The sequence below is a fragment of the Tauraco erythrolophus genome, chromosome 7 (assembly GCF_009769465.1).
Source record: "Tauraco erythrolophus isolate bTauEry1 chromosome 7, bTauEry1.pri, whole genome shotgun sequence".
Lineage (NCBI taxonomy): Eukaryota > Metazoa > Chordata > Aves > Musophagiformes > Musophagidae > Tauraco > Tauraco erythrolophus.
In genome coordinates this window covers 62,126,306-62,138,633 of record NC_141471.1, presented here as the reverse complement: position 1 = coordinate 62,138,633, position 12,328 = coordinate 62,126,306, and the positions used below count along the sequence as shown (strand labels likewise).

Here is a 12,328-nt window from a genome sequence, read left to right as displayed (position 1 = left end):
CTCTGGTATAACTTGGAGGAGGGTAGCTCCCAGGGTTAGTGTTTGATCCACAAATCTCTTCCACTGAGCCCCTGAACCACTTGGAGCAGTGTGAGGAAGCGTGGGTAGATGCCTACTGAGCACGAGTGATGGACAGCTTGGTTGCCCTTCATGTATGTGAGTGGGACAGAACTGGTGAGGATGGCTTGGGGTGCAACCCCCCAAGAGGGGTGGTCTCCTCTGGGAAGCTGCAGTTAGGTGACTCCATAGCTTCTCAGCTGAATGTGGTTGCAGCATGGAATAAATAGTGGAGAAAGAGGGGGAAAAAAAATGAGATGAGTGATAAAAACTGTGACTTGATCAGTAAATCCAAACAAAGACAATGCATTTTGTTCCTAATCAGAGTGTGGTCTGCTGACCCTGTGCGTGAACAGAGGGATGCAAGAGAATTACTGCTGTTTGAAGGCCTGAGGTTTTAAATGGCTGGAGGAAAACCTGAGGCACTTTATTACCAAAAATTGATGGGTTTGTAACCAGGAGAGCCTGACCTCATGACATGTGCAATGGATGGAATTCTCTGTGTTAGAGGAGCTACTAAGCTTATATAAAGTTGGTACTGTTGGTCTGAGCCACTGATGGCACAGAAAGAGTCGCCTGGGTCAGATGCCTCAGTGCAGTGAGCAGCAAACTGGGACCAGCAGATCCATATGTTAAAGCTGTTGTTCTTGTTTACCATGTAGCTGCATGTGATTTACTGGGGTTGTTTGCTGGGCACTATGGGAGTCTAACAATTTGCACATTGTTAAAATGAATAAACCAACTGTTTACTGTATACTGCTGAATTCCTCTTAGCTTTAGTCCTTCCAGAGGAGAAAGATTTTTGTTTGTTTGTTTGTTTTTAAATCATAAAAATCACTTTTTAATGGGCTGCCAACCTTTTTTGACCTTTTAGTATCACCTTAAGAATGGAGTTAACACTAATCAGATTGAAATATCTGTAGCTGTGTGTCAATGGGAATGAAATGACTCTGTAGAATCTCAATCTTTTGTATTTTGAGTCTTTTCAATACTTTATTTGATCATTTTGTTCTTATTATAAATACCAGTTGGAGGAATCATCCTTTAAATCAGTTTCTTAATGACAGGTTAAGTTCTATTATTTTGCAGAGGTAAAAAATAAAGAGGGTAAAAGAGGGTTTTTTAACATTTTTATACTTTTCCAATATTTTTAATTGTGAAATTGTAAAATTAAAATCTTAAACTCCTTGTGATTTTAAAAATGTATTCCTCTTCTGAAGAAAACCTGCTAACAAATACAAATGTGCTAACGTAAAATTAGGGGCAATGGAACATTGCATTTCTGGAATATGTTTCTTTATATATTATCTGGGAGATAATATTATGGGGAGAGGCTGTTCAGGAGGGCCAGTTGTGATAGGACAAGGGGTAACGGTTTTAAAATAGAGGGAGGTAGGTTCAGGTTGGATAGTAGGAAAAAATTTTTTACCATGAGAGTGGTAGAACACTGGAACAGGTTGCCCAGAGAGGTGGTGGATGCTCCATCCCTGGAGACGTTCAAGGCCCGGTTGGACGAGGCCCTGAGCAACCTGATCTAGTTGGAGATATCCCTGTTGCTTGCAGGGGGGTTGGACTAGATGACCTTTGAAGGTCCCTTCCAGCCCTAACCATTCTATGATTCTATGATCTGTGATTTCGCTGTATTTTCTTGTTTGCTGCTCGTTTACTGTGTGCATCCCAGTAATAAACTCGTGGTGGCAGGCAAGCTTCATGGATTTCAATGTAGTAGGGCTGAGTGGTTTATTTCACGTGTATCATAATGGCAGAGTTCTGATCCCTTCTCTTAGAGATGGATCTTGGACATCTTTCTCTGGATATTGTGTACTGTACATGCCTCAGAATTTGTGTCCAGAAAAAATAAAATGAAGAAACAGGCTCCCCAAAACTGGTCAGGCATAATGACATCTCTTTTCTTTTGTAGTGTGGGCTTCCATCTATTTCACAAGGCTTGACTTGGATAGCGGATTCCACACAAACCCTTGCTTGATATTCAAGTGATGGTAGTTTTGTGAAACAGTGTAAATTCAATTTAATGTTAGTTATTGCAAATAATTCTTTTAAGTCTATGTAATTTTCCAGTGTATGCATGCAAACAGATGTGTTTGTTACTTAAATGAACGTATCGCTGTTTCCCCTCCTCTCATTCCTCATGTTTTTTTGCCTGTTGTAAGATTTAAAGGACAGTAAGTAGCATAGCACACACACAAAGTATCTAGATTTTCTTCAGTTATAAAGAATTATAAAGGCATTCTCTTTGAATGTGTGAGTTCATTGACTTAGGCCTGTGGATGAATTAAAAGACAAGGACGAAAAAAAGAGACTCATTTGGGCATAACTGAATTACTTCCCCAAATTAAAACCACCTTGTATCTGAATTCTGAATATTTTGGTTGTTCGATGTAGTCATCTTGCAACACAGTCCCTACCTGAGTGGCAATGCTATGTGTTCCTTTAAAAATTCCTTAATTTTTAAAAATCTTCCTACATTTCAGTGTAGCACCATCCTTTTACTGATGTCTATCTGGAGGGAACTGGAGGCAGAGTAGAACAATGCCCAGACATGCAAAACATGTCTGGATTTTGCTGAGCACAGCTCTGTTCACAAGAGCTTCAGATTCCTGTAGAGGGAGTGAAGAAAAATGGAAGTTGAATGAACTGAAATTCCCCAATAAAAGGATCCGGTGGTGTTTTGTCTTTTTTTTTTTTTTTTTTTTTAATTACCTCACTACTGAGGGCAGATGAGGGTCTGCTGTAGGATGGACACAGGCTATTGTTGACTTAAGGCAGAAGTACAGACTCAAAGGTTTTAGGAGGGACTGGTCCTTTTTTCCAAACCCAACTGTGACATCTGCAAAGCTTGGCTGTTCGTACTCAAGCAGGGGGAAGATTTGACCATAGAGCTACTTCTTCTGTATATGGGGACCTACGTCCAAAGGCAGCTAAAACATCATAGATGTTGACAGTTGCTGTGCTATAGATTAGTTTCCAGCTTGTCCTCTGTGGTCACTGGAAGCTTGACCTGGTCACAGGTAATAAAAGAAGTGGCAGTGTGTGAACCACAGAGCTCTGTAGCTTTTTTTACCTACGACTGGGGGTCCACACCAGTGGGTACACCTGGCCACTGGTGACATTTCAGCTCAGTTCCCCAGTTTTAATTTGACAGCCTGTTGTATCCGGCTGCCAGGCAGCCAGTAGATAGAATCATAGACTCATAGAATGGTTTGTGTTGGAAGGGACCTCAAAGACCATCCAGTTCCAACCTCCCTGCCGTGGGCAGGGACACCCTCCACTACACCAGGTTGCCCAAAGCCTCATCCAACCTGGCCTTGAACACTTCCAGGGATGGGGCAGCCACAACTTCTCTGGGCAACCTGTTCCACTGCTGATTCATTTTCATTCATTTCACATGGCTGATTGATTTTGAAGTGGAGTTTTCTCAGACACAGGGCCAACTTCTCTCTACTCTTTATTTGAACTAAACACAGCCCGGCCCTTTCCTTTTGCACATGACAGCCTTTTTAGCTAGCTTGCTTGAAAAAGAAAAATGTGAAACTTTTCTACAGAAATATCTAAAAGGAGAGCAAGATCTATCCTAACTTACCTTTGTGTGATACTTGGCACTGGGTTTAAGTTCCTTGCATGCAAACATAATTTGTAACTCTTTATGAAGTCTTTATGAAAACTGTATCCAGTAAAAATTTACTGGAGTTCTTTAAATGTGGCGGGGTAGTGGGGATGTGATTTAAATGACTTGCATTTAAAGTATCTTAAAAGATTTTCTCAGTGTTCTTTCGAAGATACAACAGTTGCTGAGCTTGGATACCTCTGACTTGAGGAAGACTGGTTTTATTTTATATTTTTTTTAAATTCAGAGATCCTCCAGATATGTTTTCATTCTATCATAGAGTTCTGTTAGAAAAGTAAAAAAAAAATTGACTTGAGAAGAAAAAAAAAATGCACATTTGCATATTTAAAGAATTGTCGAGGGAAAACCAAATGCATTTGTTAGTTCTTGCTTTCGTTGAATACATAGAGGTTGAAAATTCCCAAGTCAGTGTTATATCTCATTAAATTAGATGGTGGAAGTTGTGTGCATCATCATCTCTCTGAATATAGTGCTGTGAAATAAAAAGCCAAGATTATTTCCTCATTAAGGATTTTAGCTGACTACTTTTTCACATTTTTTTTTTAGTGTAGCATTTTTTTGATATTTGTAATTCTTGTGTAAATGAACAGATGGGAACATTTTGCATGTAAAACTTCAGGATTATTTAGGCAAGGGGTAAATAGTGAGGCTGTGTGCTTGTTGATACTTCCAACATAAGTTTATTAATTCATAATTCACTGTGAATATCACTTAAAAAGTTCCCACCCTCCTGGTCCTGAGTTCTTATGAACAAACATCCATGTACGTACTACTGTGATTTCCTCTTTTGACCTGGGGAAAGTTTTCACATAGGTGCTGTAGAACTGAGTGATTGCTTTCCTTCCTAGCCCACAGAACCGTGGATTAGATTTAAAAGAAAAGAAAATGAGTAAGTGCAGGTAATCGAAGATGGGAGACAGTGATTACTGTCCTTGACACTGTCTTTGTAGACAGCTTGTTCCTTTTTCTGTAGAAAAAAGTATGACCAGTTTAGAGAGAGTTCATTTTAGATTGACACCGTTTAAATTGAACTCTTCCTTTTTAGGTGTTCTGAAGTTCTTCTATCATCAATTCTTTCACAGTCCTAATTCCTCTCTGGGAACTTCTGTAGTGCTTTTGTCATACAAACCTACAGAAGTGAGGTGTACAGAATAGCATTGCCCCTGAGACGTTTCGGGGTTGGGAAAAGAGAAGTTTGCTCTTCTATGTAGGACACCTATTACCAGGTCTGGCACCTACTGCAAGCAGCTTTCAGGACAAAAACCAATGACTTGGCAACGGATTTACGTAGTTGAATGTAGCACTGATGCAAAATCTGTGATAGGCTGTCAATATCTGTCACGACAGAAATAAAAGGTTTGTACCTTAATAGGCAAGGAACGCAGGGAAATAAATGGTTTCTGTGCTTCAGCATGTTTAGGTGGAAGATACTGTTGTTAGGAATAATATAAGGAGTGAGTGGTGCTTATTCCCTTAGCAGTTATCTACAGACAGAACACCATTACTGTGATCAGGCATCCCAGTGCGAGGACACATTCTTACGACCGAAATCCATACATCCCTCAGAGATTGCCTTGGAAGCCAAAAGTGAAATAGTGGAGCCATTCAGGGCAGAGAAGAAAGCTTTACACAGCTAGGACTGCGTGAGAAGGCTGGGTTGTCTGAATATATTTACTGCACTGGAATTTATCCTGAATAGCCGTAATCTTGTGAAGCATGTCACGTGATTTATTTTTTTTTTTAATGGCATAGAGCAGACATGATTTCATGTTTACATCTTATCCAGAAGAATGAATTTTCGTTGCCACAGCATCCTATTAAGCTGGCTAACAAATTCTTGATGCTTTCAGTATGTTAACGTGTATGGTATAAGAGCATAAGCTGTTAAAATACCACTCGGATGCTGAAGCTGAAAGATGCATAGATATTACTCAGTTTAGTGGAAAAACTAAAAAATTGTCTGAAAAATTGGAGGTAACAAATCTGTTCCATTTGTACCTCTTGGCTTTTTATAAAGACTAAAATGTGGTAGACTTTATACTAAACAGATGGGGCTAATATGCCCGAAGCAGTGTGTTCCATATATTTAATAAATTATGTTGTAGATGGAGGTGTTTGCATACTTCTGAATTATTCACTGCAGCGTTTTGGATAGTTTAGCTTTGTATATCATTTTTAAACTTATTCTCAAAAAGTTCGTATTTCAGCCACCAACATTCAGTATGTTAAGAGGAGGATGATTGTAGAGAGAGGGAGGAAGAAAGAATGGAACAAAGCAACTGGCATTCCTTTTGATTTTGAAGAAGAGTTGGAGATAATGTAGTCTTACGTATGCCAGAACTGTCTTGTGGATCCTCAGCTTTTATCATATGGTATATCTCCAGTTATTTGGCTTAACAGTGCTGAAGATCAAGCCCTAGTTCTCCTGGGATCCCAAGTGACAGAAACTCTTGAAGCAAACAACTGAAAATAGCTGGGTTTATAGGCTTGACGTGGAGAAAAAGTAATAAGTGATGGAGAGATGGCTTTTCTGATTGAACAGAGAACTAGTAGTGATGGTGAGAGACAAAATGAGTCATCCTTGCTAAGTGTGGTGAGATTTCTTATTCCCTCACTGTCTTTTGTCCACGCTTCTATATAATTTAAGATGTAGAATGGGATGAAGGAAAGAACTATTCAAGCAACAGTAGGTCAGCCTATATATTTCAGTGTCCTGCTTTTATTTTAACATTGTTTAACAGTGAAATGAGTGCTTGTATTTTAGTAGCTGGAGAAAGGTAGATGTGTCTTGATACTCTCTCTGCTTGCCAGGTACTTATCCAAGGATAAATTGGATAAATATATCCAATATTATCCAATATTTATTTATTGGATAAATATATCCAATAAACAGGATAGCCTGTGCTACAGCAGGAGGGTGGAGAGAGTATCTGCAGCCCGATGCTGAGGTTCTACTTGCAAAAGGCATTGTAAAACTGGTGCTGTATTATTCCTTGTTGACAGCTTCCCAGCGGCTTTCCCAAGGAAACGTACCTCAGGGCAAGACTAAGTATCAAGCAGTGCTCCCCAGGACTTCTGCTTTATGCCCAAAATGAAGGTGGTTACTAATGCATAGAAGGTCCTACTGAGATATTCATGCTGGATTGAGAGGGGGGTGGCAGGTAGGGGAGGGCCATTTGTGTGTCTGCCAAACTCAGGCTCTTTTTAAAAGTACACTTTCTGGAATGCTTGAAAATTGTAGAAGGGGAAGTTTTCTCCTCCTAGAAGCTGAAGTCTGTGGGGCTTGCGATGTGTGTGAAGCAGTCTTGTAGGGATTTCAAATGTTTGGACTGATAAAGGTATCACATATAGCAGATGGAATGTTGAGTTGGGGAGCTCGGAAGGGCTTTTGTTCGTCATTCAGATGAACAGATGGAAGTTTTGTTGTGGTTTTTTTTTTTTTTTTTAAGGTTTAAAAAAGGTGAGTTTTTGGAAAACACAACTCAATAAGCCTTTGTTTTCCCACCCTAGACTACTACCCTTCTGAAGTATCTGCTGCATAGATGTTTCCATATAAAATCTAGGATTCCAAACATTCCCTTGATTCCCTATTGCAAAATGATAACCTTATGATTGTTTCACTTGTACACCAGTTCTCCCAAGCTGGAGATGTAAAATGAACAGGTTGTGCATGCCATCTTCAGCCCAAAGTCTTTGTGTACTTTTAAAGTTGCAGCAGCCATCTTAATGTATGATTTTTCCTTTCTAATATTTCTGATCTTTCACGTGATTATGAATTATTGACTGGCTAAAACCAACCTATCGTACATCTAAACGTGGGACGGGCGAGAGAGTGGAATTTCACATTTCTACAACTTTATGGCCTGACAGACTCAACAGGAGGAAAAGTAGTAAAATCCGTGGTTTTTGTCAGTGAGGTGGGTGGATCAGACCCTGAGCACACAGCAGAAACAGACTGGTGGAAGGAGAAATCTGTGCTGATCTTTGCCAGTCAGTTTTCTGCTAGTAAATACGCTTTTAAAGTCTTTGTCAGCTGGGTCTTGCAGAATAGAAATGCCATCGCAAGGCAACCAGGGAAATCTTTCCGTGTCAGAATGATGAGTGGAGCTGGAGACATTGCAAAGGTGATACTGATAAAAGAGTGGACCAGACAGTAGGCAGTTTTTGATGGAGACATACTCTTGGGTCTGTGTTTTTCTGAGCAGCTTCTGTGGTGTTTTCAAGCCTGTCTGTATCCAGGCACATGTTCATATCTATACCATGAACTACATGAAACTTATTCAAATGTACGTTTCATTCCATCCAGTCGAAAGAGGGACTGGGTTAATGAATATTTCAAGCAAATGTCGTTTTTCGTGTAGTATGTGAAACTGAACATTTGATATTTGTGGGTGCATGTGGAAGCTAACGAGTTTTGGTTATATTTGGTATGTTCATTCATTAATTCCATAGTTTAAATTCATCAATTCAGATTGAATTGAACAAAAAAATCTACCTGAATTCCACAAGGTCAATCTGTTTAGTTTCATACACTTTCGTCTGAGGCCCTTTGTGTTCACAGACTTAACATAGCTTTTGAATCTAGTAGTTTTTTCTCCTTTTCATGGTTTATTTGAAGTAGCTTTGTAGCAGTTGTATAAATAGGTGTTTCGGTGGCTGTTTGCATATATATCTGCATTTTCATGTAAATAGTACTTTTAGTCTGTAGTACCACTGAGGAGCCTACTTGCCATGAAAGACTTGGAGACCTGTGCTTCTAAAGCACTCAACCTTTGCGAAACTCCAAAAAAGTTTCCCAAAAGGCAGACTGGACTTTTTTGGCGCAGCATGCTAACACGGTGCGCATCAGCCTGGAGCATTTGGCTGTTCAGCCTGGAGAAGAGGAGGCTCCGGGGTGACCTTATAGCGGTCTTCCAGTACCTCAAGGGGGCCTACAAGAAAGATGGGGTGAGGCTGTTCAGGAGGGCCAGTTGTGATAGGACAAGGGGTAATGGTTTTAAAATAGAGGGAGGTAGATTCAGATGGGATATTAGGAAAAAATTTTTTACCATGAGAGTTGTAGAACACTGGAACAGGTTGCCCAGAGAGGTGGTGGACGCTCCATCCCTGGAGACGTTCAAGGCCAGGTTGGACGAGGCCCTGAGCAAGCTGATCTAGTTGGAGATATCCCGGTTCCTTGCAGGGGGGTTGGACTAGATGACCTTTGAAGGTCCCTTCCAGCCCTAACCATTCTATGACTCTATGATCACTGGGGAGCTGTATCTTAGTAAAGATGCTAATGGATTGGTCGTGTTGTCGTTTTACAGAATCATGTAAACCCAGCCATGGATTTTACGCAGACCCCTCCAGGAATGCTCGCCCTCGACAACATGCTGTACTTTGCTAAACATCACCAGGATGCTTATATACGGGTAAGGCTTCTTCTGGTCTTCGAGTTCTGTGTGGTTGCCTGCTCACAGTGATCGTGTCCTGATTACAGCTGGCTTTGAAGAGGAGATTCAGAATCCTGGTATCATTAGTAACAAAGTCTAGGAAGGCAAACCACGTAACACTAAAACACCACGTAGGTCTGTAGAACCTTTGGGAGAAGGCTGTGCAGCTGTCTAGCCTGTCATTGCAGAGTCAAATGGCATAGATACTACTTTTTGCAAATGTTACTTTTTGCCTAAGCCTGCAAAGAGAAGGGAGATGAGCTCGTGCCTTTTTCAGATGCGTGATGGGTGTCCCTAAGCTCAGAAATAAGTAATTGTGCAGGATTTTCTGCCCTGCTCGAAGAGTACCAAAAGCTGTCAGGGTTTTCTGTGGAAAGGAGGCTTTCATGAGCAAACGCCTTGCGAAGTGACTGAGTTGGCAGCATCCTAAGAGTTAAGATGCTTCCACCTACTGCTCTAGGTGAGGTAATACTTGGAGAAAAATAGGTAAAAAGCATTATGATTCGCTTGTTCAACCTGTTCCTGACCCCTGCTCACTCGACTTCTTAGATTTGTTACTTCAAGTGTTGTTAAAGCAAGTTATGTGTTGCATCCTTACAAGAAGCATACAGCTGAATAATACTTGCCTCTGAATAGAACAACTTTTCCTGACCTTTATTGAAATTGAACATTTGCCAAGCACAAACCTAGCGAGCACAGATGGGAGTAGGGAATAGTCTAGAAAGTCAGTGTCTTGAGATGGTGGGGATGGTTTAACTCCCCAAGAAAGTGTGCACACGCAGACCTGCTTAAAGAAGGTTGTGTATAGCAAGGAGGCTGTGGGCACACCAGTCATTTCCACTAAAAAGTGAAGAGTGAGCTTTTAATATGCATGATCGTCTCGTTTTTGCTCAAAGTAGAATAGTCCAAGTTCTGATAAGTTTGTAAAGGGCGTGCTGATACCTAGGCCTGGATGATCCACCATCCTTCTCCACATAATAGAAGACCACAAGATTGTGAGATCTGCTCTTTAAATATATTTTTCTGCCTCAGTCTGAATCTAGCCATAAGCATTAAAAGAAACTGTGGTAGCATGCAATACAGCAATATTTATCAAACCTATAAACCATTGAAATTAAGGTTTATTTCACATACTGGGCAATGAGTAAGTTTTCTGGATGAACTATGCTGAAATGTGGGGTTTTTTTATAAAAAGAGAATGGGTTACTTTTTCTTATTAAAATTTGGTGAGATCGAAAAGGTGCTCCTACATAGGCTTCTGTTGAAAATTTTAAATTCAGAGAATATGCTTAGTAGGGGTAGCCAGTGCTCCAAATGAAAGGAGTTGTGTTTTAAAGAAGTCTGAAAGAATTTAAAGAGGGTAGGAATTCTGTTGAAATAGAATCATTTCATTGACATCTCTCAATTTTTTCTTCCTTTTCATTTTTGTGTTGCAAATGCCGTCTTAAAAATTCGGTGTAGCATGTAATTAGCCGCTCTTCAGCTTTTTTTTCTATAACGTGGTATTTTTACTGCTGCATTACTGAGGATTTTTGCTGTTATTTTGAGATGCCTGTTTTGATTCTTGCGTGGTTCCTGTTAGGAGAGTGTCTGGGTGCCTCATGCGTTTCCCACTTGAGAAAGAATGCATGTACACTAGAAATGCCATAGAATGCATGCTCAGATAAAATTGCCTGCCCAAAGCTGCTTTGGGAACTGTTAACACACCTGGGGAGTGTGTCAGCCTACCTGTCCTTCCTGAGCAGACCTACTCAGTGCTTATGTTAGCATTGCTGGCATGGCAGCTCGCTCATCTGCGGTGGTCCACCTTGTCATGTTAACAGCATGCTGAACACCTCTGAGACGAAGGGTGTCGTACAACTCCCACAGCTTTGCTAGTCCTTGATGGCAAAAGACACCTACTTTCTATCTTTTCATCTCCTTGACTTACTAGGTGGTGTACGGTATTCTCCTGCAGTCCCTGACATACCTGTTTCCTTCTTATTTTGAGTTCCTTATTTCACATCTAACATTATCTTTTCTTCATGGCCTGTGGCTCCCAAAGCTCCCATAACACCAGTTTACTCTACTTGTACAAACTGTTGACATGGCTTATGTTTTCAGATATATTTCTACTCCTGTACCCTGACAAAAAACTCTCTCTGTGGTCAAGGTTAAGTTTCCACAAGAAATTCTTGGCTGTACAAATAATACTTGCATACTGAACAACTTGTGTGATGGGAGCTCTTCTCTTTTTTTCGTTGTTGATACTAGGAAATATTTTGGGTTCTAGGAGGAGGGGTTATTTTCAACTTGATCCTTTGCAATACAGTTGATCGTTGTACCATGGAATACAACAACATTCCTAAGCCCCAAAAAGAGTTAATATCACAGATCTCTGCAGTCTGACCTGCTGCTTTCTTAGGATGCCCCAGCTGCATGGCCCTTAGTAAGGTATCTTTTTATATTACTGAAAAAAATGGGTAAGGAGAAGTTAGAAAACAGGTAATTCCCTTTTCATTCCTTGTTCTGCCTCTCATAAGTGATTCTGCTGAGAAATAATTTGCATAATAAATGGATTAGTTAGGTGGGAAGGATGTCTGAAACTGAAGTGCGCTTCAGGGGGGTGGCAGGGGACTTCAAAGACCAGTAGCCACCAAAAGTATTCATAGGAAGAGTAAATACAACTGCAATGTGTTGAAGAACATGAGTATGAAGGCAGTGGAGCAGATGGGTAACTCTGCATCTTGAAAGCAGAAGGCATTTCGAAGTTGAAAACATGAGTGTCAAACGGTGAAGGAGGAAACAAAAATAACCAAGCTTTTTTTTTTTCCCGTTTGATCCTTTCTTACCTAATTCCCACAACCCGTTTCTCATTCACCTTTTTTCTGTTAAATACTTATTCCTGAAATTACAGTAATATATTTTCTTTACTTGCTGTCTTCCTTCAGACAAACAGTGTTGTTTTTCTTTATTTAGACTTTGAGTTAGTTGGTTTTGAATCTCGTTTTTTTTTTGTTTACTATACAACTAGAGCCTCCAGAAGAAAGATTGTTTAGTGGAGGGGAAAAAAACCAACCCATGTTTGCTTTGATTGTGCAGTGTCCTTAGCTATCATTTGGATTTTAAAAAAAGTTTCTTGTTGAATGAGTTTCCTGTTGAGTTAGCTTTTTCTTGCTCTTTTTTATTAATTGTCTAGTGCTATCAGTGATTG

General features: G+C 40.2%; 1 protein-coding gene across 1 annotated transcript in view; it reads left to right on the top strand.

Annotated features, from left to right (window-relative positions):
• Nucleotides 1–12,328, top strand: part of ELMO1 (engulfment and cell motility 1) — a 266,730-nt gene that overhangs the window by 82,746 nt on the left and 171,656 nt on the right. The window contains 1 exon segment of the mRNA XM_086614382.1: nt 9,010–9,114. Coding sequence (XP_086470508.1) covers nt 9,010–9,114 — 105 coding nt within the window.